Source organism: Callorhinchus milii, unplaced genomic scaffold, assembly GCF_018977255.1.
Source record: "Callorhinchus milii isolate IMCB2004 unplaced genomic scaffold, IMCB_Cmil_1.0 Scaffold5, whole genome shotgun sequence".
NCBI classification, from domain to species: domain Eukaryota; kingdom Metazoa; phylum Chordata; class Chondrichthyes; order Chimaeriformes; family Callorhinchidae; genus Callorhinchus; species Callorhinchus milii.
In genome coordinates, this window is record NW_024704746.1 from 3,317,955 (window position 1) to 3,342,786 (window position 24,832).

The 24,832-nt window shown below is 47.0% G+C and overlaps 1 protein-coding gene and 1 long non-coding RNA gene across 2 annotated transcripts; one reads left to right on the forward strand and one right to left on the reverse strand.

Moving 5' to 3' along the window:
* Window positions 1–3,546: 3,546 nt before the first annotated feature.
* Window positions 3,547–5,605, reverse strand: LOC103189132 (growth arrest and DNA damage-inducible protein GADD45 alpha). The gene is made up of 4 exons (XM_042335825.1): window positions 5,540–5,605; window positions 4,966–5,067; window positions 4,231–4,444; window positions 3,547–3,667 (listed from the first exon to the last, which is right to left on the reverse strand). The coding sequence occupies exons 1-4, from the start codon at window positions 5,575–5,577 to the stop codon at window positions 3,557–3,559; spliced, it is 465 nt and encodes a 154-aa protein (XP_042191759.1). The 5' UTR covers window positions 5,578–5,605; the 3' UTR covers window positions 3,547–3,556.
* Window positions 5,606–17,202: 11,597 nt separating this feature from the next.
* Window positions 17,203–23,724, forward strand: LOC103189130. The gene is made up of 2 exons (XR_489038.2): window positions 17,203–17,413; window positions 23,646–23,724. It is a non-coding gene; the product is annotated as an uncharacterized LOC103189130 (long non-coding RNA).
* The last annotated feature ends 1,108 nt before the right edge of the window (window positions 23,725–24,832 follow it).

Genomic DNA, 24,832 nt, shown 5'->3' on the forward strand with positions numbered 1-24,832 from the left:
GTTTACGTCGAAAAAGAAAAGAAAAAAAAGACCGTTTTGCCTAATTACGGGTTGCTTTCTGATGATGGGGGGGGCAGTTTAATTAGTGTTGTGAGCAACTGTCCTGTGCCTCATGGCCCACAGACACGACACTGATTAAACCAAGAGTGACGAGTGACACGAGGGTGGGGTGGTGGGGTTGAGCAGTAAAGGTGTCATTAGCCCAGGGCTGATCTCTCTCTTGGAAATCCTTCCCCTGTGTGCCCGGTTCAAAGGTTTTCATTGTGATTTTACTACTCAGCAAAATAGCCCTTTTTTTTAACCCATGTTGGAATTCGAAGAATTCTGGAGCATTCCTGTGAAGCGCTTTAAGACGTTCTTCCATCGCGAAAAGGCACGTGGATTATCATTATGCTGTAAAGTGACTCAGAGTGAAATGCGTGATCTTTGGTACACGAGGCACTGTGAGTTGAGTCACCGCTGATTTCCTGACCTGTGGCTTTTTTTTGCTTGCCTTTTCCCTCCCCAGCTTCCTTCACCCCCATTTCAGACCAGTTTGTGGTTTCGCTCCCCACCCACACCTGGCGGGCAACCTGCCCAGATAGGCGGGCAAGAACCGCTGATGATGGCCACGCACTCTCTGCCTTCGCCTGCGTTGTTCTGACCACTATTTGGATCCGTGATCTCATTCTCTCCCCCTGCAGTTTTTTGCTCGGGTTTTGATGTGTTTCCTCGTGGTGTTGATCACTGGTGACTCAAGCGCGTGTGTGTGATGTCTGGTTCTCCTGGTGGGGAAATGAAACTGGGAGTTGGTCTCCTTCCCTGAGTTAAATATAAAGCCCAGACAGTGACTGGGGCAAAAGGTGGTCTCAGCACACCATTCCCTTAAGCCCCCCACCCCCACAACTCTCCCTGGCCCCCAACACACGTACACACACTCGCAAGCGTTCACACATATGCACTCACGCATGCACTCACGTTCGCGCGCACGTTCACTGAGACATACACACCCTGACACATACACTCGCTTGCACACACACACACGCACACACACACACACATTTGAGAGGCGCACACATGTACGGCCGCATAAACAGCCGTGAAATAAAATAACCGATATATCGGTTGACCAGAGCAGTGGGAAACGCTATCTTCTCCTTTAGAATATTTTCAGGTTTTTTTCTAAACATTTGTCTGCAAATACAGTTGCTTTACAGTAAATCCTGTGAAGTCACCTGAGGAGTGCTGAGGTGAACGGGCTGGCATCAGGTTGTAAGATTGGTATTGTTTGAGCGCCCGCCTTACATACAGTACTAAACACAGAGAGTCTGGAGGATTTGTCGGGTATAATGCATGGAAACCAGACTGGTCAATTGCCCTCGACGTCCACGTGCGTTGAATTAGCGCTCGGAGGCACTGCTCTGGGCGAAGGGCGCCGTATAAATACAAGTTGCTGTTCTTGTTGGCAACGTACACATTTCCTTGTGTGAGAATACCCTGCTTTCTCTCATCTCCCCTCTGCCCCTCTCCTCCGCTAACCTCCCCTCCCTTCCCCTCCGCTCTCCTCCCCTCTCCTAGGTTTGTATCTTCCCTGTTGAGCAGCAGCACGCAAGTTTCCTGAGCACCAACACCCGAGCCAGATGCAATGAGGTGCAGCTCTGACGTACTTGGCAATATCCTGGCCACCCCTCCCTTTAGGAGACCAGATGCAGATGCACCAGATGCCAATATCTACCACTTGGCGTGTGTCTGTCATGTGTTTGTGTGTGTGTATATGTGTGCCTCCCAACTGTTGTAGCAACGTGACTCAATACCAAAGGCAATGTCTCGTTTACAATTGTTTGAACCAGATTGGAATTTAGGTAAAAGGGCATCACTGTTCTCACCGGCAGCAAACAGCAGCTTCCTCTCAGTGATACCTCCACGCTCCCGCTCGGTGAATATCATCCGCAGGCACAGGGTCAACCTCCACATGTATGCAGATGACACCCAACTCTATCGCGTGACAGATATCAAGTCCCAGATGAGAGCCAACTTTCTCCAGCTGAACGTCGACACCACCGAGACCCTCCTGATTAGCTCCCATCAGTGACTCCACACCTCAGGTGCTGACAGCATCACTCCGGCCACTGTCTCTCCCTCCAGCTGCTGAGACCCCATCATGTCACCCCCTCCCTCCCACGGACCATCCTCCTCCGGAAAGGGAAAGGCCTGATGTGTAGCGATCAGTTAACAAACGCAAGGATTATTATGATAGTAAACTCCTGATAACTCTTCACGCCAAGGAAAAAGAGCGAGTTAGTCAGTGATGAGTTATCAGGAGTGGGGAGTTAGGTATATAAACTCATAAATATTGAGTTAAGCCAGAGTCGAGTTATCAGGAGTTGACTGAATTTTCATAAATATTCCTGAGGTTTTAGTCAAATCGAGTTTATTGTTTGCAGTTCAGGAAAAATGATTTCTGAAACCATGTTACAGAGTTTAACAGTATAAGTGTAATAACATTTATTAACCATTTTTTAAAATATAAAATAACATTGTGGATGGAAACCGATCGATTGCTTTATCACTCAACATAAATTAATAAAAAAGACCTTTTGTCTAAATCACAAAATAACTTATTTAATTCTATCTTAAGACAAAAACAGCAAAATAATATCGTTTTGCACGTGAAATGCAAGAAGCTCTTTGTTTTCGCTTGCAAGTTTTCAAAACGCTCCTGTATTGAACAAAGTCCCGTAGCATAGTGGTTAGCGCACTCGCCTCGCAAGCGGGAGGACCTGGGTTCGATTCCCAGGCGGGGCAACACTTTCGGCCACTTTAGACAAGTTTCCTAACTCCACACACATGCTTCTGTTTCCCGAGTCAAAGGTAAGTAGGAACCCAGTTGATAGTCGATTGACGGATCGTTTTCCGCGGGTAATAATCCCTTCAAAAAATAATAATTTGGACACTCAAACCACGACTGCTGTGAGCAATTGGCTGCCGTGTTTCACCCACAAAATATACAGTCAGTTCGCTTCACAAGCTGTGAAGCTTCGAGACGTCTCAACGACTTGATAAGGCGCTGTATCAAATGCAAGGATTATTATTCTTATTAGTAACGGTATTGCGAGTCCGTGAAAACGCATCCAATCCCTCGCCATGTCCACGTTGCGGCAACTAACTATATATAGATTTCCTGAAAGGAAACGTTGTAGGATGTGAAGGAATGCGCCACTCTCTCTTTCTCTGTGTGGGATCCACATTCAACGCTCAGTTCCATTCCTTTCTGCTTAGTCACTTGTCTCTCCACCTCCAGCCGTGAAACTAGACAGAGTTCCCAGAGAGACACTATAACAACAACAGGCCCCAAACTCCAATCCAGCCGCTTCTCTCAGCAACAAAAAAAATCAAGTCTTTTAATTTTCCCAGCGCCAGGTTTCAGCCGATGAATGCTTGTAATGTGTAGGTTTTTTTCCATGACACACAAAAAAAAACTCAGCAGTTTCTCTTTCTCTCTCTCCAGAGTGAATTGTCATCTCTTTGTCAGTCCAGCTCCTGTGGCTTTGGCTTTTTTTCTCTCTTTCTCTCTCTCTCATCGCTCTGGCAGGTTAATGATAGGCACCCACTGGTCCTGGAAACGGCTCTCTCTGCAGAAACAGGTCACTTTGCTCAGGGCTGGGTCCTTCCACGGCGACACTTGCCTCTGAACAGAGAGAGAAATATTTTACATTTTGCATTAAAACAGTCTCCACACACACACACACACACACACACGCACGCATAGATAGACACACAAACACACAGAGACACATACACTCACACGTACACACACACACACGCTCTGAACAGAGAGAACAATATTTTGCATTTCAAACACTTTCAAAGACACACACATAGACAGATAGAAAGACACACACACGCATACACACACGCACAGCCTCGCTCCAAACACAGAACAATATTTTACATTTGCAGTTAAAATATCTCAAAGACACACACACACACACACACGTAGACAGAGACCGAAGACAGAAAACAATATTTTACATTTGCATTGAAAACACTCTCCTCACACACAGACACGTAGACACACAGCCTGACTCTGAACAAAGCGAGAAACGTTTCACACTTGCATTTAAAACGCTTTGCTCACACGCAGTCACGGCACACGAAAGGGGGAAATTAGCAACCAGTAGCGAACCCGAAGCCCGGGGATTTTGTTTCCCTCTGGGTTTTTTTGGTCGCCTTTTTTTTTAAAATACTCACAGTGACTAATATACAGTGTAGATCCCTGGGTTCCCCAGCTCCATCCACAGCCCCGAGCAGTTCCCCCAGCCTCTGCATGTTGTTAACCCGCATGATGTCAATGTCGTTTTCGCAGCAGAACGCCTGAATCAGGGTGAAATGGATCTGCAAAGCCACATCCACTTTGTCGGTGCTGTCGCTCGCCAGTAAGCACAGAACCACATTATCCGAATCTCTGTGGGTGTTTTGGGAGAGGGAGGAAAGAGAGAGAGAGAGAGAGAGAAAATAGGTCAGATCGTTTGGGAATCATCAGAACAATCCTTGCATTCGATATAGCACCTTATCACGCCTTTGCGACGTCTCGAAAGCGTTTCACAGAATGCGCTGTCGAGTGCGGTGACTGTACATTTTGTGGGCGAACCTCAGCAGCCAATTGCGCGCGGCAGAGTCTCACAAACGGCGGCGGATCGGGCGGACAAATGGTTAGGACTATTTTTTGAAGGGATTATTACCCCGGCGGGACTAACAACCGGGTTCCTGCTTACCGCTCGGCAAACAGAGTAAGGAAACTTGCTCAAGATTTTGCCCCGTCCAGGAATTAGGCTCGAGGCGAGCGGCCAGTGCTTTAACCCCTAAATGACTGGACTCCAGGATGGCAAGCGGGGGGACGGGGGGGGGGGGACGGGGGGGCGGGGGGTGTAGGGTGGGGGGAAACTTGGCAAGTGAGTGTGGTTAAGAGTGAGACGAGGCACCTACACGTTCAGTAACTTGGCTGCCTCGTACACACCGGCTGTGATGCAACCCTGTGGTAATGCTGAGCTCAGGATCTCCTCCAAAGCCTTTCCTACCGCCTCCATCCTGTCCACAGAAAGAGATGGGAAAGTTAACACAAGTCTCTCGATCTTAATACAGGGGGTGTGGGGGGTGGGGGATGGGGGGTGGGGTGGGGGATGGGGGGTGGGATGGGGGTTGACATACTTTCATAGCAAAGACACAGATATCACAAGTACTGCTAACATTTTGCCACACACAACGCAAACAGCATCTTAACTCCTGTCTGCAAAGTTATGCTTTAAAATACACATCTCTCTCTCTCTCTATATATATATACACATATATCTACATACACATATTTAACTTTTTTTTAAAAAAAAACAAAACCCAATAAAAGTAAGATTTGCAAAAGAAAATCGACTGCCACCGGTTTCAAATAAGTTCTCTGTGTCACTTATCTTTTTTTAAAAAAAAAACCCCACACGTTTAAACAACAGCACGAAAGGCAAAACAGGATTGAGTGGTGACTTTCTGGTGGAGGTGACGGTTGACCCACCTGTCTCCTGGATCTCCTGCGAGCTCTTCAAAAGTCATGTTCTTCAGGAAAAAAAAGTAGTGTGGGTGGGGATGGGGGGATGGAGGGGATGGAGGGGATGGAGGGATGGAGGGGGAGGGTGGGAGCTGCTTTGGGTTACTTTGGGGATTCTCTGGGATCTGTCTCTGACTTTGTGTCTGTCTGTCTCTCTCTCTCTCTCTCTCTCTCTCTCCCCTGTCAAGAGTCTCTCTGTCTCTCTCTCTGTCTCTCTCTCTCTGTGCACCTGTCTCCTGGATAGGTTTTGGCTCTTCAAAGGCGTCTCTGCAAAGGCTTTGCTCCAGGTCAGTGTGTCTGTAACTGGGTGTAGTCTGTGTGTGTGTGTGACTCTCTCTCTCTCTCTCTCTATGTCTGGCTCAGTGTGTGTGTGTGTGTCTCTCTCTCTCTCTCTATGTCTGGCTCAGTGTGTGTCTCTCTCTCTCTATGTCTGGCTCAGTGTGTGTGTCTCTCTCTCTCTCTCTCTCTCTATGTCTGGCTCAGTGTGTGTGTGTGTGTCTCTCTCTCTCTCTCTATGTCTGGCTCAGTGTGTGTCTCTCTCTCTCTCTCTCTCTATGTCTGGCTCAGTGTGTGTGTGTCTCTCTCTCTCTCTCTCTCTCTCTATGTCTGGCTCAGTGTGTGTGTCTCTCTCTCTCTCTCTCTATGTCTGGCTCAGTGTGTGTCTCTCTCTCTCTCTCTCTCTATGTCTGGCTCAGTGTGTGTGTGTCTCTCTCTCTCTCTCTCTCTATGTCTGGCTCAGTGTGTGTGTCTCTCTCTCTCTCTCTCTATGTCTGGCTCAGTGTGTGTCTCTCTCTCTCTCTCTCTCTATGTCTGGCTCAGTGTGTGTGTGTGTCTCTCTCTCTCTCTCTCTCTCTATGTCTGGCTCAGTGTGTGTGTGTCTCTCTCTCTCTCTCTCTCTATGTCTGGCTCAGTGTGTGTCTCTCTCTCTCTCTCTCTCTCTCTATGTCTGGCTCAGTGTGTGTGTGTCTCTCTCTCTCTATGTCTATGCTCAGTGTGTGGTATCTCAGCACTTCAGTCTCTGTTGCGTGAGTCTCAGTTTCTATTCTCAGTGGGTGTGTGTCTCAGCCTCTCTCAAGGTATGCACTGTGTGTGTGCGTGTACGTGTTTCCCAATCACTGTGTGGGGGTGTGTTTCCCAGTCAGTGTGTGTGTGTGTGTGTGGGGGGGGGGGGGGGGGGGGGGGGTGGGGGGTGTTTCCCAATCACTGTGTGTGGGGTGTGTTTCCCAGTCTGTGTGTGTGTGTGTGTGGGGGTGGGGGGTGTTTCCCAATCACTGTGTGTGGGAGTGTGTTTCCCAGTCTGTGTGTGTGTGTGTGTGTGGGGGGGGGGGGGGGGGGGGGTGGGGGGTGTTTCCCAATCACTGTGTGTGGGGGTGTGTTTCCCAGTCAGTGTGTGTGGGGGTGTGTTTCCCAGTCTGTGTGTGTGCCTCAGTCTCTGAGCGGGTTTCAGTCAGTGTGTATCTCAGTCAGTCAGTGCCGCAGTCACTGTGTGTGTTTCAGTCACTGTGAGTCTCTGTCACTGTGTGTGTGTGTGTCTCTCTCTCTCCCTCTCTCTGTGGATCTCTGTCACTGTGTGTGTCTCTCTGTGTGGGTCTGTGTGTGTGTGTGTGTGTCTCTCTCTCTCTGTCGATCTCTGTCACTGCGTGTGTGGGTCTCTGACACTGTGTGTCTGTGTCTCTGTGTGTCACTGTGTGTGTGTGGGTCTGTGTCACTGTGTGTGTGTGGGTCTGTGTCACTGTGTGTGTGTGTGGATCTGTGTCACTGTGTGTGTGGGTCTGTGTCACTGTGTGTGTCACAGTGGATCTGTGTCACTGTGTGTGTGTGGGTCTGTGTCTCTGTCACTGTGGGTCTGTGTCACTGTGTGTGTGTGGGTCTGTGTCACTGTGTGTGTCACAGTGGGTCTGTGTCTCTGTGCCCAGATGTTGCTCTAATGTAACAAACTTCTCCTCTCAGCCAATCAGCGTCGCCTCATTTGCATATCACAGCCCATTGGCGGTTCCGGTTTATGCAGATGAGCCTCGGCCACGTGACCGGGTGGCCCTGGGGGGCGGGGCGAGCGCTCCTGTCAATCACACACAACAATAATAATAATAATAATGTATAATAATAATATATAATAATAATCTTTGCCTTTGATGCAGCGCCTAATCACGTCGTCGAGACGTCTCAAAGCGCTTCACCCGATATGCTGCAAAGTGAAGTGACTGCGTTTTGTGGGCGAAACGCGGCAGCCAATGGCACGCGGCAGCGTCCCAGTGAAGTGACCGAACCATTATTATTTTTTTTTCTGAGAGATTATATTACTTATTCCAAATGCAAGGATTATTATAGTGCTTTTCACGTCGGGAGGACGTCCCAAAGCGCTTCACAGAACACACCGTAAAGTGAAGTGACTGTATATTTGTGGGCGAACGTGGCAGCCAATTGCACACAGCAATGTCCCACAAACAGTCGCGGATTGAAAATGACCAATTTATTATTGTTTTATTTTGAAGGGATTATTATGGGACAGTGCTGGGGGGGGAGGGGGGGGAAGTGCTGCATTTGTCAGAGGCATTGCCCCTCACATGAACACCAAACTCCTGTCTGTACCTGTTCAGGTGAACATTAAAGATCCTGTGGCGTTATGTGAAAAAAGGCCGAGAATCCTCTCAGAGAGAACGGGTTTCTCTCTTCATGGCAGTTTGCTCCACGTTGCTGTGCGCAGTTCAGTTGCCGCATTCACTCTCACAACACACAGTCACTACACTTTACACCAATTCCTTGTGAAGCGCTTTGCGACTGTTCGATGTTACAACAACAACAACAGCAAAATTACATTTACAGAGCGCCTTTCACACGTCGGGAGGATGGGCGGAGAGGTGGGAGGGCGACCAAAGGCAAAGGTACGGTCGAAGAGAAGGGTCTTGAGACCGGCCTTGAAGGAGGTGAGGGGAGGAAGCGAGGCCAAGGGACCGTGGGATGGAGTTCCAGAGTGTGGGGGCAGAGAGGCTGAAAGCCCGGCCACCGATGGTCGGGCGGGAGACATGGAGCAGACCGGAGCCCGATGAACGGAGGGAGCGGGCAGGTTGGTAGGGATTCAGCAGATCAGAGAGGTAGGAGTGGTGGACAGTATCGAAGGCAGCAGAGAGGACGAGGAGGCAGAGGGAGCCCTGGTCGCAGATGGAGAAAATGTTCCTTTGTCACTTGTGGCCGGAGCTGTTTATAAAACAGAAAACATTGTATAATATCATTTTTTTCAAATATGGTTCCCAATAAAAAGTTACGATGGATTCTGCTTCAACCAGTGTCTTCGCTCGGACCTTCCACGGCCTTTTCACTTCTAAATAATGGTGCGCGTTCACATTTCATGTAAAAGATTTCATGAGCTGTGACACAACGTTAGTGTCTGGATATTCAGCACTTGGTAAATGTAAGCTGACCTCATACAAATGACTCGTGATGGTGATTTCATTCCCTCTTACTGTTGGTTGCATAAGCATCAATTATTCCCACGTAGCTCTGTACTGGCTCCCCCTGCCCCCCACCCCCCCCACCCCCCAACTACCTTCCGCGCCCCCCCTTCACCATAGCTTTTCACTGCACATTCGCTCACCTGTCTTTCCCCTCCCACCTCACCATCCTCAGATACCCTCCGTGGCTTTGAGCGAGTTACTTGTTCGGTTCAGCTGTGAAAAACAAACACACACACGGTCACTACACTTGAGAGCAATTCCCTGTGAAGCGCCTTCTCCTTCCGAGCTCGGGCTCCCCTCAGGTAAGTGAAGTGCCTTGAGATGTCCTCCCGGCGTGGAAGGTGTTAGTAGGAATCCGGTTGTTAGTCGATTGGCGTATCGCTTTCGGGGGTAATAATCTCTTTTTTTTAAAAAAAGCGGTCACTCAATTCACGACTGTTTGTGGGACGCTGTTGTGCGCCATTGGCTGCCATGTTTCGCCCACAAAATACACAGTCACTCCACGAGACGTCTCAACGACATGAAAAGGCGCTATGTCAAATGCCAGGATTATTATTATTATTAAAATTGCTTTGCAACGCTCCGAGGCTCTTATTCCTGGGTGAAGGGCGGCATAAAAATGCAAGTTGTTGCGGTTGTTGCATCGCGGTTTAAGCGGAGTGGATGTTGAGTTGACTTTTATTGAAAGTGGGATCAGAAAATCTTTCTTCACGCAGAGGGTTGTGCGGGCGGGATTGAGATGATTGAGGGTTTAAAAATGTGGGGTCACCCTCCTATCCCCACACTCACTGCCCTCCATCCCTCCTGATCCCATTCCCCCAGATCGGGTCCAAATCTCTGTCTGTCCAACGGCTTGGGACGTCCTCTCGACATGAAAGGCGCTGTGTAAATGTCATTTGTTGTTTGTTGTTGGGGGCGTTTAAAAGGCTGATGGACGGAACCTGGGAATTAGTAAAGGTAGTAAAGGTTCTGGAGAAAAGTCAGGGAAATGGGATTAAAATATCTGATAATGGCCCCCACCTGCTCGTACTCTTTTGTGACAGTTTATGTGTAACCTTAATTGTCTTAAATAATCCTTAATCGTTGCTTTTGATATAGCGCCTTATCGCGTTCTTGAGACGCCTCCAAACGCTTCACAGGATATACTGCAAAGTGGATTAACTGTATATTTTGTGGGTGAAACGCGGCAGTCAATTGCGCAGGTGGAGCGTTTGAATGATTTTATTTGGGGGGGGGATTGTTGGTCAGGACACCGGGAGAAGGAAACTCCCTTCTGTTTGAAATAGTGCCGCGGGATCTTTAATGTCCTGAACAGTTTAACGTCTCATCCGAAGGAGATAGCTCCTCCGACAATGCAATCCCACCCACGCCCCCAGCACTGCATTGGAGGGTCACCTTAGACAATATGATTCCAAGCCCCAACGTGGGGGCTTGAACCCCATAAGCTTCTGACTCGGAAGCGAGAGGGAGAGAGCTGCGTTGGGACAGGAGAGCTCATTCTCACTCCAGGGAAGGCAATGCCACCCTGGCACAGCGTCAGGGTCGGGAACCACACAGTTTTGGGCAGAGACAAGACCCCCTCGACAGCTGTCTCACCAATCTGGCTCAGCCGCATCCACCTAACAGCACCCTCTACTGCACCAATGTGTCCTTGCCATCCGCTGCGGCTTTAGTGCTGGATTTAGGGCAACGAACCCCAAAGGGTTTGAATTATATACGGAAAACCTCAAAACGTTCATTGCTCGAAATTGTTCAAAATTGTTTCGATTCCTGGGCAGGGCAAGTTTCCTTACTCCACACGCCTATCTGTTTATCTGTCCAGCTGTTTGTTAAGTCGATTGACGGATCGCTTTTTTTTAAACAATAATTTCTTTTTATTAATAATACGGGTAATAATCCCTCAAAAAAAATTGACGACTGTTTGCTGTGTACATTTGACTGCCACCTTTCACCAACAAAAGTACACAGTCAATTCACTTTACAGTATATTCTGTGAAGCGCTTTGAGAAGGCTAAACGACATGATAAGGCAAGGATTATCAAATGCAAGGATTATTATTATTATTTGGCCGGTGTCTCTCCCCTCGGTCATACACAGACATTTTTAGCGCAGAAGAAAGACATTATTTTAGTTAAGTCGTCCTCTTTTTTTTATTAGTCTCACTTCCCTGCACTTTCTCTTTCCCCACACTTCCCTCTGAGTCAGGAGGTAGTAAGTTCAAGCCCCAATGTTGGAGACGCTGTCCTTGGGATGAGATGTTAAACCTGTGGTGCTGTTTAGGTGGATGGTAAAGATATCGTAAAGGTATAATTTAAAAAGAGAAAGGAATGTCTTTCTCTCTCCCAGTGTCCCGGCTGACAATCCCTCAAATAAATCGTGTTGCTCACTTCATGGCTGTTTGCAGGACACTGATGTGCGTAAGTTGTCTGCTGTGTTTTGCCCAAAAATACACAGTTACTGTACTTCACAGTAAATCCTGTGAATAACAACAACAAGATTGCATTTATAGAGCACCTTTCACGTCGGGAGGACGTCCCAAGGCGCTGGACAGTTGGGTCGGGACCCGAGCATTGGGGGGAAATGGTCAGGGTGAGGGGAGAGAAGGGAGGGAGCGAGGAGGGGAGGGAAGGGAGGGAGCGAGGAGGGGAGGGAAGGGAGGGAGTGAGGAGGGGGTAGAGAGTCGAAAGGGGAGCTGAAGGCACGGTTGAAGAGAAAGGTCTTGAGACCGGCCTTGAAGGAGGAAAGGGAGGAAGCGGCGAAGGCACTGGGGGATAGAGTTCCAGAGCCTCGGGGCTGAGAGGCTGAAGGCCACCGATGGTAGGGCGGTTGGGGCCGGGGATGTGGAGGAGACCGGAGCCAGAGGAACGGAGGGTACGGGCAGGTAAGTAGGGGGATAGTAGGTCGGAGAGGTGGAGGGTGCAACCCCGTGAATGGCCTTGTAGGTGAGGATGAGGATCTTGAATTCTTGCAGCGTTTTTTGAGATGTTCTCCTGACAAAAGCTGCCGTGTCAAACCATAGAGTTCCAGAATCTTACAGCATAGCAGGAAGTCCATTCAGCCCATCGTGCCCGTGTCGGCTCTTTGAAAGAGCTACCAACTAGTCCCACTCCTCTGCTCTTATCCCATAGCCCTGCAAATGTAAGGGTTATTATTACGGTATTTATTATTATGCATTTGATGCAGTGCCTAGCATGTTGAAACGTCTCCGGGTGATTCACAAACAGTTCCTATCAAGTGTAGTGCCTGGTTTTTTTCACAGATAAGAGACTGTAGCCTACGTCAGTAGGACTGAGAGCGGGGCGGTCATACCCTGTGCCACTCCTGACTGAGTGTAACAAAGAGTATGTCAGTGACACCCTGACGGAGATTGCACAGGATGTGAATGTGTGCACTGTTTTATGCCCTTTGGATCCCAGCCTCACCCTTTAACGTTTGTCTCCTCTCTGGGGTGAGTGGGACCTTAGGCAAGTTTCCTTACTCCATTAGCGCTCTGAGGCGCTACTCTGCGTGGAGGGTGCTCTATAAGCGCAAGTTGTTGTTGTCGTTGCTTACCTAGCAGGAAGTAGGTCAATTTGTAGATCGCTTTCCGGGGGTAATAATCCCTCCAAAAAAAAATAATGATAATAATAATAATTTGATCAGTTAATCTAACGTTTGAGGGACGCTGCTGTGTGCAATTGGCTGCCGCGTTTCGCCCACAAAATAGTGTCAATTAACTTTATAGTGTATTCTGTGAAGCGCTTTGAGACGTCTCAGCGACGTGAAAGGCCCTACATCAAATGCAAGGATTATTATTAATATTATTATTACAAAGAGTGGTGATGTGCATCACGACAGTGTGTCCTGGACACAAAGCTCCTAATGATGTGCAGTGTAAAGTACCATGTTAAGCATTAAGCGGACTGTTTGGGCTGTATAATTCCATGATAACACAGCCTTGCCCAGGGGCCAGACCATCTAGCAATCGTCTTAAAACAATACAACATCCGTGTGCTGTGGTTAAACAGTCAGGATCACTCCCTTCACTGTGGGTTATGTTAAATTCCTCTTGTGTTGGTACTGATGCGTTGCTGTGATCAAGCCCTAATCTATTTTAGGAGCCGGTGTATTCCTGCCCACTGCTACAGGGGTTTATATCTTTCTTTGTTTGACGTCCGCAAACAAACAGGTTCTTTCATTCACACGCGAGTGTCTCTCTCTCTCTTTCGCTCTGTGTGTTATCAACTAGTTCCTTGGAAGCTAGATCCAAGGAGGTAGTTAATAACACAGATAGAGAGAGAGAGAGAGAGAGGCCGGTCCTTTGGGAATGTGTTCCTGCCTGGAATCAGACCTATTTTACCAGTCTGTCTATGACCTCTTGCAGTCCGCTACTATCCTCCTCACTGTTTATTACTTTTCCTACCTTAGTATCATCTGCAAACTTGGAAATTGTACTCCCTATACCCAAGTCCAAGGCACTCATATAGATCAAAAAGAGCAGTGGTCCCAATACCGACCGCACACTTCCCTCCAGTCAGAAAAACAACCGTTCACCACCACTCTCTGCAATCTGTCTCTCACCCAGTTCTGTATCCGCTGCCACTGTCCCTTTAATACCGCGGGCTTCTATTTTGCTTACAAGTCTCTTATGTGGCGCTTTATGAAAATCCATATAAACTATATCAACTGCGCTACCTTCATCCACCCGCTCTGTTACTTCATCAAAATATTATCTTTTTTGGGAGGAAGGATTATTACCCCTGGAAAGCGATCCACGAATCAACTAACAACCGGGTTCCTACTTACTTACTGCTAAGTAAACAGAGGTGAGTGGAGTACGAAAGGTTTCGACCTGTCTGGGAATCGAACCTGGGTCCTCTCGCTTGCAAGGTGAGTGCTCTAACCAATGAGCTATTGGACTCCGGAATTCAGCATATAAATAGGTGTAAACAAACAGTCACAGCTGGGAAGGGAGGTCGGGATGGGGAAGGTGAGGGGGAAAGACACCTCAGTGCCCAGGAATGATTTTTGCAAAGCAAATAAATGAAATATAATTTCATACATTTCATCTCGATGACGATACAAACTCGAGATGAAAGGGGAATTTTTTTAAGAGCGAGAAAAGCCAATGGAATAGTTCACCTCCTATTGCAATCAACAGCAACATTAGCTCATCTCAAGGGTCTTTGTGAGGCTGTGGATCGTATAAATGCTTCGCCCACAAAATACACAGTCAATTCACTTTATAGTATATCCTGTTAAGACCTTTGAGACGTCTCGAAGACGTGATGAGACGTGATATCAAATGCAATAATTATTATTATTATTATAAATGTGGGTGTGGAAGTGTTACACTCTCACCCAGAGAGCGAGTTTGCTGCTGGTTGACTCATGGCTGTTTGTATGTGACAGAGAAAAGCACTGCCAAAGCTTCTCTGTCTCTCTCTTTCTCTCTCTCTCTCTCTCTCTCTCTCTCGCCGCAGTGAGGCCTGCAGATGAGCTAACCTGCTTTTCCAGTAAAAGCCGTGTGTCGTTTCTGCTCTTAGAAATCCCTCCCGTCAGACCTGATGGTAAAGGTTGGCTTAGGAGAACTCTCCCAGGTCAGATCAGGCGATGCACGTTTGATGAGGTTTGACGATACATCTGGGAATCGATGATACAATGCAAAATTATATTTCCGCATCGGGAGGACGTCCCAAGTCAGGGATTTGGACCAGAGCTGGGATTGGGATCAGGAGGGGTAGAGGGCAGGGAGGGGAGGAGTAGAAGGTACCGTCAAAGAGGAGGGTCTTGAGATGTGCCTTGATAGAGACAAGGGAAGGCGAAGGCACTGTGGGATGGTGTACCAAAGGGTGGGGGCAGAGAGGCTGAAGGTTCGACTGGTGATGGTGGGGCGGGCTGGTGGGGCGGGGGGAACATGGATCAGATCGGAGACTGCTGAGCGGAGGTGGATATGGGGGTTAGCAGGTCACAGAGGTAGTGAGGAGCAAGGCTGAAGAGGCCTTCACCCCATAATAACAATGATAATAATAATCTTTCCATTTGATATAGCGCCTCATCACGTTGAGACGTTTCAACGTGCTTCACAGCATATACTGTAAATGTATGCATGTATTTTGCGGGCGAAATGCAGCAGTTAGCTTGCACGCAGCAGTGTCCCCAAAAACAGTCATGGAACAAGTGACCAATTTTATTTGGGGGATTGTTGGCCAGGCCATCCTGACGTTATAAGGCGTTGTATCAAATGTAGACGTATTGTGCACAAATCGCTGTGAGTGATTCAGACACAATAGCTCTCCCGGATGATCTGGTTCAGGATATTTAAGTGTGGGAATGAAGCAGAGGCTGTTTGTGTTGGCTGCGGAGATTCTGAGGGAGAGATCTGAGAGACTCCCACGCTGCTTATTTTAGTTTTTTCCTTTTTTATGTTTTTTCTTCTTGTTGCTCAGGGGTTGTCTGGAGGCTGAACGCTGAGGACAGGGAGGAAGAGAGGGAGGGAGGGGGTGAGGTGAAGTGGGGGGTGGGGGGAACGACGTAATTGATGGGGTGTGACGGGGCTGAGCCAGAAAGATATATCCGTTGATGCAGAGACTGAGAGAGCGCTGTAAAAACCAGGAAGTGGGATTGAAAGGGTGTGTGTGTGTGTGTGTGTGTGATGGGGCTCAAGCAACAAATGACGTTCGCACGGTGCATTTCACATCGGGAGGATGTTCCAAGGCGCTGAAAAGCAAAGTTATTGCCCCCACAAGTTAGCAATTGACCCTCAACCCCACCCAGAATACTAGCATTTAATTAGCATTTAATTAGTTTTAATTAAAACTGATAATCCCGGCTCTTTATGATAGTCCTCACATTTGATACAGCACCTTATCACGTCACCGTTGCGTTTAAAAGCTGAGGAGTCGCTGCAACGTGTAGTGACTGCGTGCTTTGTGGGAGAGATGCGGCAGCCAATTACACGCAGGAATGTCCCACAAACAGTTGAGGAGTAAGTGACCAAATTTTTTAACCCCTGGAATTATTATCCCCGGAAAGCGATCCGCCGATCAGCTAACCGCGACTTGCGATTTAAAATGTAAAGTGTAGTGACTGGGTATCTTGTGAGCGAATCACGGTAGCCATGTTGGGCAAAGCGACATCCTCGAAAATAGCCATGAAGTGAATGAGGGGATTTTTATCTGAGGGATTGTCAGCCGGGAGGGGGGGGGGGGAGCGTTTCAGGGGGTTTGTCATTCTCCACCAGGACTGTGTCATCTCCCACTGACCCTCACTTTGTTCTCTCTCTCTCTCCCCCTTCTCTCTCTGTCTCCTCTTTCGCACACTCTCTCCCTCCCTCTCATACTTTCGAAATCCTGAAAGAGGAGGAGAAAGTCTCGTGGAGTAGTGGTTAGAGCACTCGCCTCGCAAGCGAAAGGACCTGGATGCAAGGATTGTTATTATTACAATATTATTATGATGATTATTTATTATTATTATTATTATCCTTTCCTTTCCGGAATCTGTGAAGGGGACAATGAGTGTTTGGCGGTGGGTCACTGGGACCTGGGGGACCCTCCTGGGAGGGCGGTGATATGGGTCACGTAGGCGAGCACGTCCTCAGCTTTGATTCCCCGGCAGTGAGATATAGCGCCTTGTCACGTCTTCTCGAGATTCACGGAAGGGAGGGAGGGAGTGAGGGACGGAGGGAGGGAGAGAGTAAGGGAGGGAGGGAGGGAGGGAGGGAGGGAGGGAGGGAGGGAGGGAGGGAGGGAGGGAGGGAATGTTTTATGGGCAAAATTCGGTCGTGGATTGAGTGACCAATTTGTTTTCAAAAATTTTTTGAATCAAATTATTACCCCCGGAAAATCGATCCGCCCATCAACTAACCACCGGGTCCCCACTTACTCGCTCGCTGAACAGTGGCGCACGAACAACAACAACAAATCCAACAAATGACATCTGTACAGAGCCGTGTACGTCGGGAGGACGTCCCTAAGGCGCTGAAAATACACTCGCTCCTCGGCTGTTTGTGGGACAAAACCAAAGCACCGTGTTGTACCGTGGCATCGTTCATCCGGGGTGGTTGGTGAGGAGGTTGTCTGATCACCAGACGAGGAGGTGGTAATGGCAAAGTGATCAGTGCTTTTGATTCTGAAAGGATTGAGCGTCTTGAGATGTCCTCCTATTGTGAAAGGCTCCATACACGTGTCATTTGTGGGTTGTTGTTGTTGTTGGAGGGATTAATCTTTCTGATGCCCACCCTACATGACTTGACTTGCCCCGGACAAAGGAGCTGCACTGCCTATAAGCACAGTGACTGCGAGCTACACAAGAAGAAGAGCCCAGAAGAGCGAGACCATCAAGACTGCAACGACGTAGAATCTCCATCTCTGCCCTCACTCCATCACTCGCTCAACTCCACGCCTCAGTTGTGAGTATTCAACCTGATCATTACAATTGTGTTGCGTGGTTTTGTTTTACCCGTCCCCCGTCCCCTCCGCTCCACCATCGGTGGCCGTGTCCTCAGCCACTACGCCCCGTTCCTGAAGCGTCTGAGGTGTCTTCAGGCACTATGCTCTCTCTCCTTCGATCCCTCCGTATTGCCCCCTCCCCCCCTCAAAGGCAAGCAGGGGCCAACACTCAAGCAACATAGGAAAGTTTAAAAGAAAAATTGTGCCTTTTTCGATGGGAACTTGTGGTTTCCCATTACCTATGTAATGCTAACATGTTCTACATCCCATGTTAATGTGTGTTCTTTGCTCACATACTGTGCTTGAGCGCTGCCATGTGGTGCTGGAAGGAACTTCACTCCACTCCAACACTTGGCAATGGCCTTCCTCGATGTGGCGATAGGGACATGGACTGTAGGTTTAATAATATTATTAACAGTGCTACTCCTTGCAGTTGATATAGCGCCTTACAATGTCAACCTCACTCACACATCTCAAAGAGCTTCACAGCATATAATGTAAAATTAATTTTGTGGACAAAATGCAAATAGCGCTCAGCAGTGTCCCAACAAACAATCATGGATTGACCAAGTGACCAAATAATCATTTTTTTAAAGGGATTATTACCCCGGAAAGTGATCCGCCAATCGACTAACAACCGGGTTCCTACTTACTGTTAGATAAACAGAGGCGTGTGGAGTAAGGAAACTTGCCCAAGGTTTCGCCCTACCTAGGAATTGAACCCGTGTCCTCTCGCTTGCGAGCTGAGTGCTCTAACCACTACGCTACAGGACTGCAAATGTGTATCTTTCAGACTGCCTTCTGTTTGTCAAGCGTAGAGTGTTACAAGAGGATATTTTTGGAGCCGACAGACACTGAGCAAAATAGGTCATCGATTGACTCGTTCCTATTGTTCGGCTTCATGTTATTGGTGAATATGCTTGTTATAAATATAATATTTCATATTATTAATAATCACGCTGAGAACAAAATGGGTCTTTTATCTCTTTTGCGATTCCAGGAACGAGAGTGGAATCATTTCTTCAGTTTCCGATTTAGCCTTTTGTTCAAAAATGTCGCAAAGCATTTACACAACAAGGCACTTTTGTTGCATTAATTAAGTCCCGTCAAATGTGTCTGCCTTAGAAATCTGACCAGGTCTTTGTGTCGTTTCCCAGCAAAGGACGCAAGTCTCTCGCTCTCTCAGGTTAATCAGATTGGCCAATTTTTTTCACACTTGTTTTTGTCCTCTTGCCTCTATTGACGTCTCCTGATGTATTTAGTTAGCACTAAATCAGGACTGAGCTGGGTGTGAGTCATCAATATAAGGGGTGGGGGAGCGCGTTTTCCTCAATTTGATAATTAATTTCTAATTACTAATCAGCCTTACTTTTGATACAGAACCTTAGGCAAGTTTACTTACTCCATATTCACACCTCTGTTTACCTCGCAGTAAGTAGGAACCCGGTTGTTAGTTGGTTGGCGGATTGCTTTCTGGGGGTAATAATCACTTCAAAATAATAATAATTTGGTCGCTCAATCCATAACTGTTTGTGGGATACCGCTGTGCGCAATTGACTATTATGTTTCACCCATAAAATATCTTTGAACAGAGAGCCGAGCAGCGTGAGGAGGGAACTGAATGAGGTGGAATAGAATGAGAATTCTGTTAAGGAATTTGGTGAGAGTGGAAATTCAGTGCAGAGGGGGAAAGAGGTGCAGAATTATAAAATATATAACATTTATGTCTGGAAATACAATAGGGCAACCGGTTGCATACACAATGTGTGCCATGTGGAAACTCCAGGATGTTTTGTGTGCTCTGGACAGGTACTTGTCTAGGAAGTGCCTCCGGCTGCTGGAGCTTGAGCTCAGGGTTTCTGAGCTTGAGGAGAGGCTGGTGTCACTACATACGGGAGGCTGAAGAGTTCATGGATTGAACGTTTCAAAAGGTGGTCACCCCACAGCCACAGAGGGTTCAGAAGGAGAGTGAGTGGGTGACCACTCGGTATGGTAGGAAGAGGGGACGGGCAGTCAGAAATTCCCTGAGAGTGTGGCACTCACAGACCAATTCTCTGTACTGAATATTGGTCAGGGTGATGACACCTCTGGAGAGGGGTGTTAAAAGCAAATGGATGCACAAGGGGACACAGGGAAGAGTGTCAATGCGATTGTCATTGGGGACCCAATGGTGAAAGGAGTAGACGGGCGTTTCTGCCACCAAAGACGTGACTCTCGCGTGGTATGTTTGTTGCCTCCCTGGTACCAGGGTTGAAGACATTACGGAATGGGTTCTACAGGGAGAAGGGGAACATTCAGAAGTCGTGGTCCATGTTGGGATCCATGACGTAGGAAATAAAAGGGCTGAGATCCTACATAGAGAGTATGAGAAGCTAGGGAAAAAACTAAAGAGTAGAATCTCAAAGGTAGTGATCTCTGGATTATTCCCAGTGCCTTGTGTGCAAGTGAGTATCAAAACAGCAGGATCAAATGAATGCATGGCTGGAGAAATGGTGCAGAAAGGAGGGTTTCAGATTCCTGGATCATTGGGACCACTTTTGGAGAATGTGGGACGTGTACAAATTGGATGGGTTACACCTGAACAGAGCTGGGACCTATGTCCTCGCAGGGAGGTTAGCTAGTGCTGTGGGGAAGGGAATCAAGATTTAGCATTAGAGAGGACAAATAAGTTACATAGAGGACTGGGAGAGACGAATAGCAATGTAATCAGGAGTAATCCAGCAAAAGGAGGGCTTAGACGGGGAGAAATGCAGCACAGACTAAGTCAGTCTTGGAATGCATGTGCGTAAATGCACGGAGTGTGACAAAAAGATTGGTGATCTGCGGCTCAAGTTGCCACATGGGGTCATGATGTAGTGGCAATAACAGAGACTTGGCTCAAACGAAGGCAGGAATGGGAGCTGAATATTCCTGGCTACAATATATTCAGGAGGGATAGGGAAGGAAAAAAAGGAGGGGCGGTGGGTGTCAATATTGATTAAAGACACGGATACGGCCTGGAAAGGGACGATGTGCTCGAGGGTCCAAAAACAGTATCTATTTGGTTACAGTTAAGGAGTAGAAAAGCAGCTGTTACTCTGTTAGGTGTATACTGTAGACCACCAAATAGTGGGAAGGAGATAGATGAGAAAATCTGCAACAGATTTCAGAAAGATACAAAACCAATAGAGTAGTGATAATGGGGGACTTCAATTATCCTAACGTAGACTGGCAAAATAACAGTCTAAAGGGCAAGGAGGGGGAAGGTGTCCTGAAATGTGTGCAGGATAACTTTCTGATCAGTATGTTTCCAGCTCAACGAGGAAGGAAGCTGTGCTGGATCTAGTTCTGGGGAAGGAAGTGGAGCAGGTTTCCGTAGGAGAGCATCTGGACAACGGTGATCACAACATCATTAGGTTAGAGTACTTATCAAAAGGGGCAAGAAGTAATCAAAGGTGAAGATACTCAACTGGAAGAGGGCTAATTTCAATGCGTTAAAAAGGGACCTGGCCAAGGTGGACTGGAAAGAAAGATTGGCAGGTAAAGCAGATAACGAGCAATGTCTTCAATGAGGAGATAGTTCAGGGAAAGAACAAATACATTCCCACAAAGGGGAAAGGTAGGGCATCCAAAGCTCCCTGGATGAATAAGGAAATTGGGATTAAAATAAAACAGTAAAAGGAGGCTTATGATAAATGTCAGGTCCAAGATACAGAAGACAATCAAATAGAATATAGAAAGAATAGAGGAGAACCGAAAAAGGAAATAAGAGGGGCAAAGAGATTGTATGAGAAAAGATTAGAGGGTAACATAAAAAGGAACGTAAAATATTTTATCTGCATATAAAGAATAAAAGATTAGTTAAAGGTAGGGCGGGTCCAATCAAGGACCAAAGAGGAAATCTTCTCGTGGAGGCAGAGGGCATGGCTGAGGTACTGAATGAGTATTTTGCAACTGTCTTCACAAAAGAAGAGGATGCAGCCAATGCCAATATCGGAGGAGAGGGTAGAAAAATTGGATAAGATAAGAATAAACAAGAGGAGGTACTAAAAAGATTGTTGGTGCTCAAGGTAGATAAATCACCTGGTCCGGATGGGATGCATCCTAGGTTACTGGGGGAAGTAAGGTTGTAAATAATGGAGGCTCTGGCCACAATCTTTCAGTCCTCCTTGGACACCAGGTTGGTGCCAGAGGACTGGAGAGTTGCAAATGTTACTCCCCTGTACAAAAAGGGGCAGAAGGATAAACCCAGGAACTACAGGCCAGTCAGCCTAACGTCAGTAGTGGGGAACTTCTAGAGACTATAATCTGGGATAAAATACATTTTCACTTAGAAGAATATGGGTTAATAAAGGACAGCCAACATATATTTGTTAAAGGCAAATCATGTCTAACAAATCTGATAGAGTTTTTTGATGAGGTAACGGAGAGGATGGATGAAGGTAGTGCAGTTGATGTAGTTAATATGGATTTTCAAAAGGTGTTTGATGAAGTATCACTTGTAAGACTTGAGGTGGTGAACAGTTGTTTTTCTGACTGGAGGGAAGTGTGCAGTGATGACTCCAGGGATCAGTATTAGGACCGCTGCTGTTTTTGATCTATATAAATGACCTGGACTTGGGCATAGGAGTACAATTTCCAAGTTTGCAGGTGATACTAAGCGAGAAAAAGTAATAAACAGTGAGGGGGATAGTAGCGGACTGCAAACAGACATAAACAGACTTGTAACATGGGCAGACACGGGGCAGATGAAATTTAATGTGTAGAAATGCAAACTGATGCATTTTAAGAGGAAGAATGAGGAGAGGCAATATAAGCTGATGGTACAATCTTAAAGGGGGTGAAGGCATAGAGAGACCTCGGGTTTATATAGTAAATCTTTGAAGGACAGGTAGATAAAGCTGTTAAAAAAGCATACGGGACACTAGGCTTTATAAATAAGGGCATAGAATACAGAAGTTATGATGAACCACTGGTTAGGCTCAGTTAGAGACTGTGTTCAGTTCTGGGCACCACACTTTAGGAAGGATGTCAAGGCATTGGAGAGGGTGCAAAGGAGATTTACCAGGATGGTCAGGAATGAGGCTCACCACTTTTAAAATAGTGCTAAACAAAATAGAGGGCATGTGAGGAGAAGTTTTTTTACACACAACGAGTTGTTGGGATCTGGAAGGCATTGCCTGAAATGGTGGTGGAAGCTGATTCGATGCCAGCTTTTAAGAGAGTAGATAATTATTTGGGGAGGACAAGTCTGCAGGGCTATGGGGAGAGCGCGGGGGAGTAGGGGAGACATCTCTTTTCACAGACATGATGGGCCGAATGGCCTCCTTCTGTGCTGTATTATTCTATGATTCTATGATATTTTTTGAAGCGCTTTGAGGCGTCTCAATGACATGATAATGAGCTATATCAAATGCAAGGATTATTATTCCAAGGGTTGACGCCTCCAACAATTCAGTGCTTCCCCCAAAAAATTGTGCTATAGAGTCGATTTAGACTGGAGCTCAAAGTCATGACATGCGGTTTAAATATACAATCTTTTATCTCAGAGGCAAGAATGTCACTGATTGTTACTGAAATTCACCGGCGTTTTTTGTATTCTGTTTCTTCCCCTTAATTTGGACCTGCTTTTTGCCATGATTTTTGCCGGGTTTTTATTTTGTGGATAAAATTTTAATGATCCTTATGGAATGGACAGTGTAGAGGGAGCTTTACTGCGTCTCTAACCCTGACCTGGGAGTGTGAACGGACAGGGTAGAGGGAGCTTTACTGTGTCTATAACGCTGTCCTAGGAGCGTGGACGGACAGGTTAGAGGAAGTTTAGTATTTAATTGTGAAGCCAATTTATTTTCATAAGAACTGTGGGAATAAGTGGCCCCTAAATTAAGACTTGATTAATTTTCTGATTTTGCAGACTTTTAAATATTAAAAGGCTAAGATCATGGGAAATTTGAGGCTTTGATTCCTTTGCCTGTGGTTTGATCCACTCAGTCGCTCACTCACGCTCAGTAGACTTTCCCAGAAGACATGTGAGTTGAGCCTGGCTCGCAGACCAGGTCTCTCTGAGAGAGTTTACTGGAAGCCAGTTAGCTATTAATACTGTATCTCAACAATCTCACACTAACAATAAATTTAGACCTACGTTCCTAAGCTTTCCCTCCTAATAATTTAGCTGTGACTTGTGCCTGATGTATTTTAATGTTGTTATTCCAGGTTTATTCATCGTGGGGAACGGCAGAGCGGGGATTTTGGACAGCTGAGATTAAACGGACCTGAGGTCTTAAACCCTAAATTGACAGCCTGGCTCTGCTGGTCATTCGCAGTCTCACCTCTGGCTCAGAAACATTACGTTTCATTAGGTGGAGTCCCGTAGCTTAGTGGTTAGCGCGGCTCGCCTCGCAAACGGGTTTGATTCTCGGGTGGGGCAAAACCGTAGGCAAGTTTCCTTACTCCACAAAACTCTGTTTGCTTAGCAGTAAGTAGGAACCCAGTTGTTAGTCGATTGTTGGATCTCTTTTCCGGGGGTAATAATCCCTCCAAAAAAAGAAATTTGGCCACTCAAATTCACGACTGTTTATGGAGGGACACTGCTGTGTGCAATTGGCTGTTCGCCCACAAAATACACAGTATCCGCGCTCCTGGACACTTTGTCTTGTTCCTCTGCTGTGACGTGGGTGGTAATTATGAATATTTGGTCCAGTATCATCGTGCCAGACCCTGCCATGTCCACAAATAGTGGGAGGATTGTCGGCCTAGGAGAGAAATTAATTCCCCTCTCTTTTCCAGTAACGTCGCAGGAAGTTTGACATCCGTCTGAACAGATGGGAGCTCAGTTTAATGTCTCACTCTGAGGATGGTGCCACTGACAATGAAGTGCACTCTCCCCCACCTCCCCACACCCTGCAAACACTGCACTGGAGTGTCAACCTTAGCCAAGTTTCCACACACCTCTGTTTACCCAGCAGTAAGTAAGAACCCGGTTGTTAGTCGATTGGCGGATTGGTTTTCCGTTGGTAATAATCCCTTAAGAAAAAATATAAAAATAATAATTTGGTCATTCAATCCACAACCGTTTGTGGGACGCTGCTGTGCACAATTGGATGCCTCGCTATATCAAATGTAAGGAATATTATTATAATTGTGAACTCCAAGGCCCAATCTGGGGGGTTGAACCCATAGCTTCCTGAACCAGAGTCAGACACTGACCAGTAATATGTTGCTCCGAGCATCAGAGCTCAGGAGTTGAGCAATGAAGCAGATTACACAGAAGGTGGTTTGGATTTGACAGTGACGGCTGCTGCTGAACAAACGCATTTCACGTGGTTTCCTATTCATATCGCAATGTGCTGGGCCACTCCTGGAGTCCATCTACTCTCTGTTTTAGGTGCGAATCAAGATTA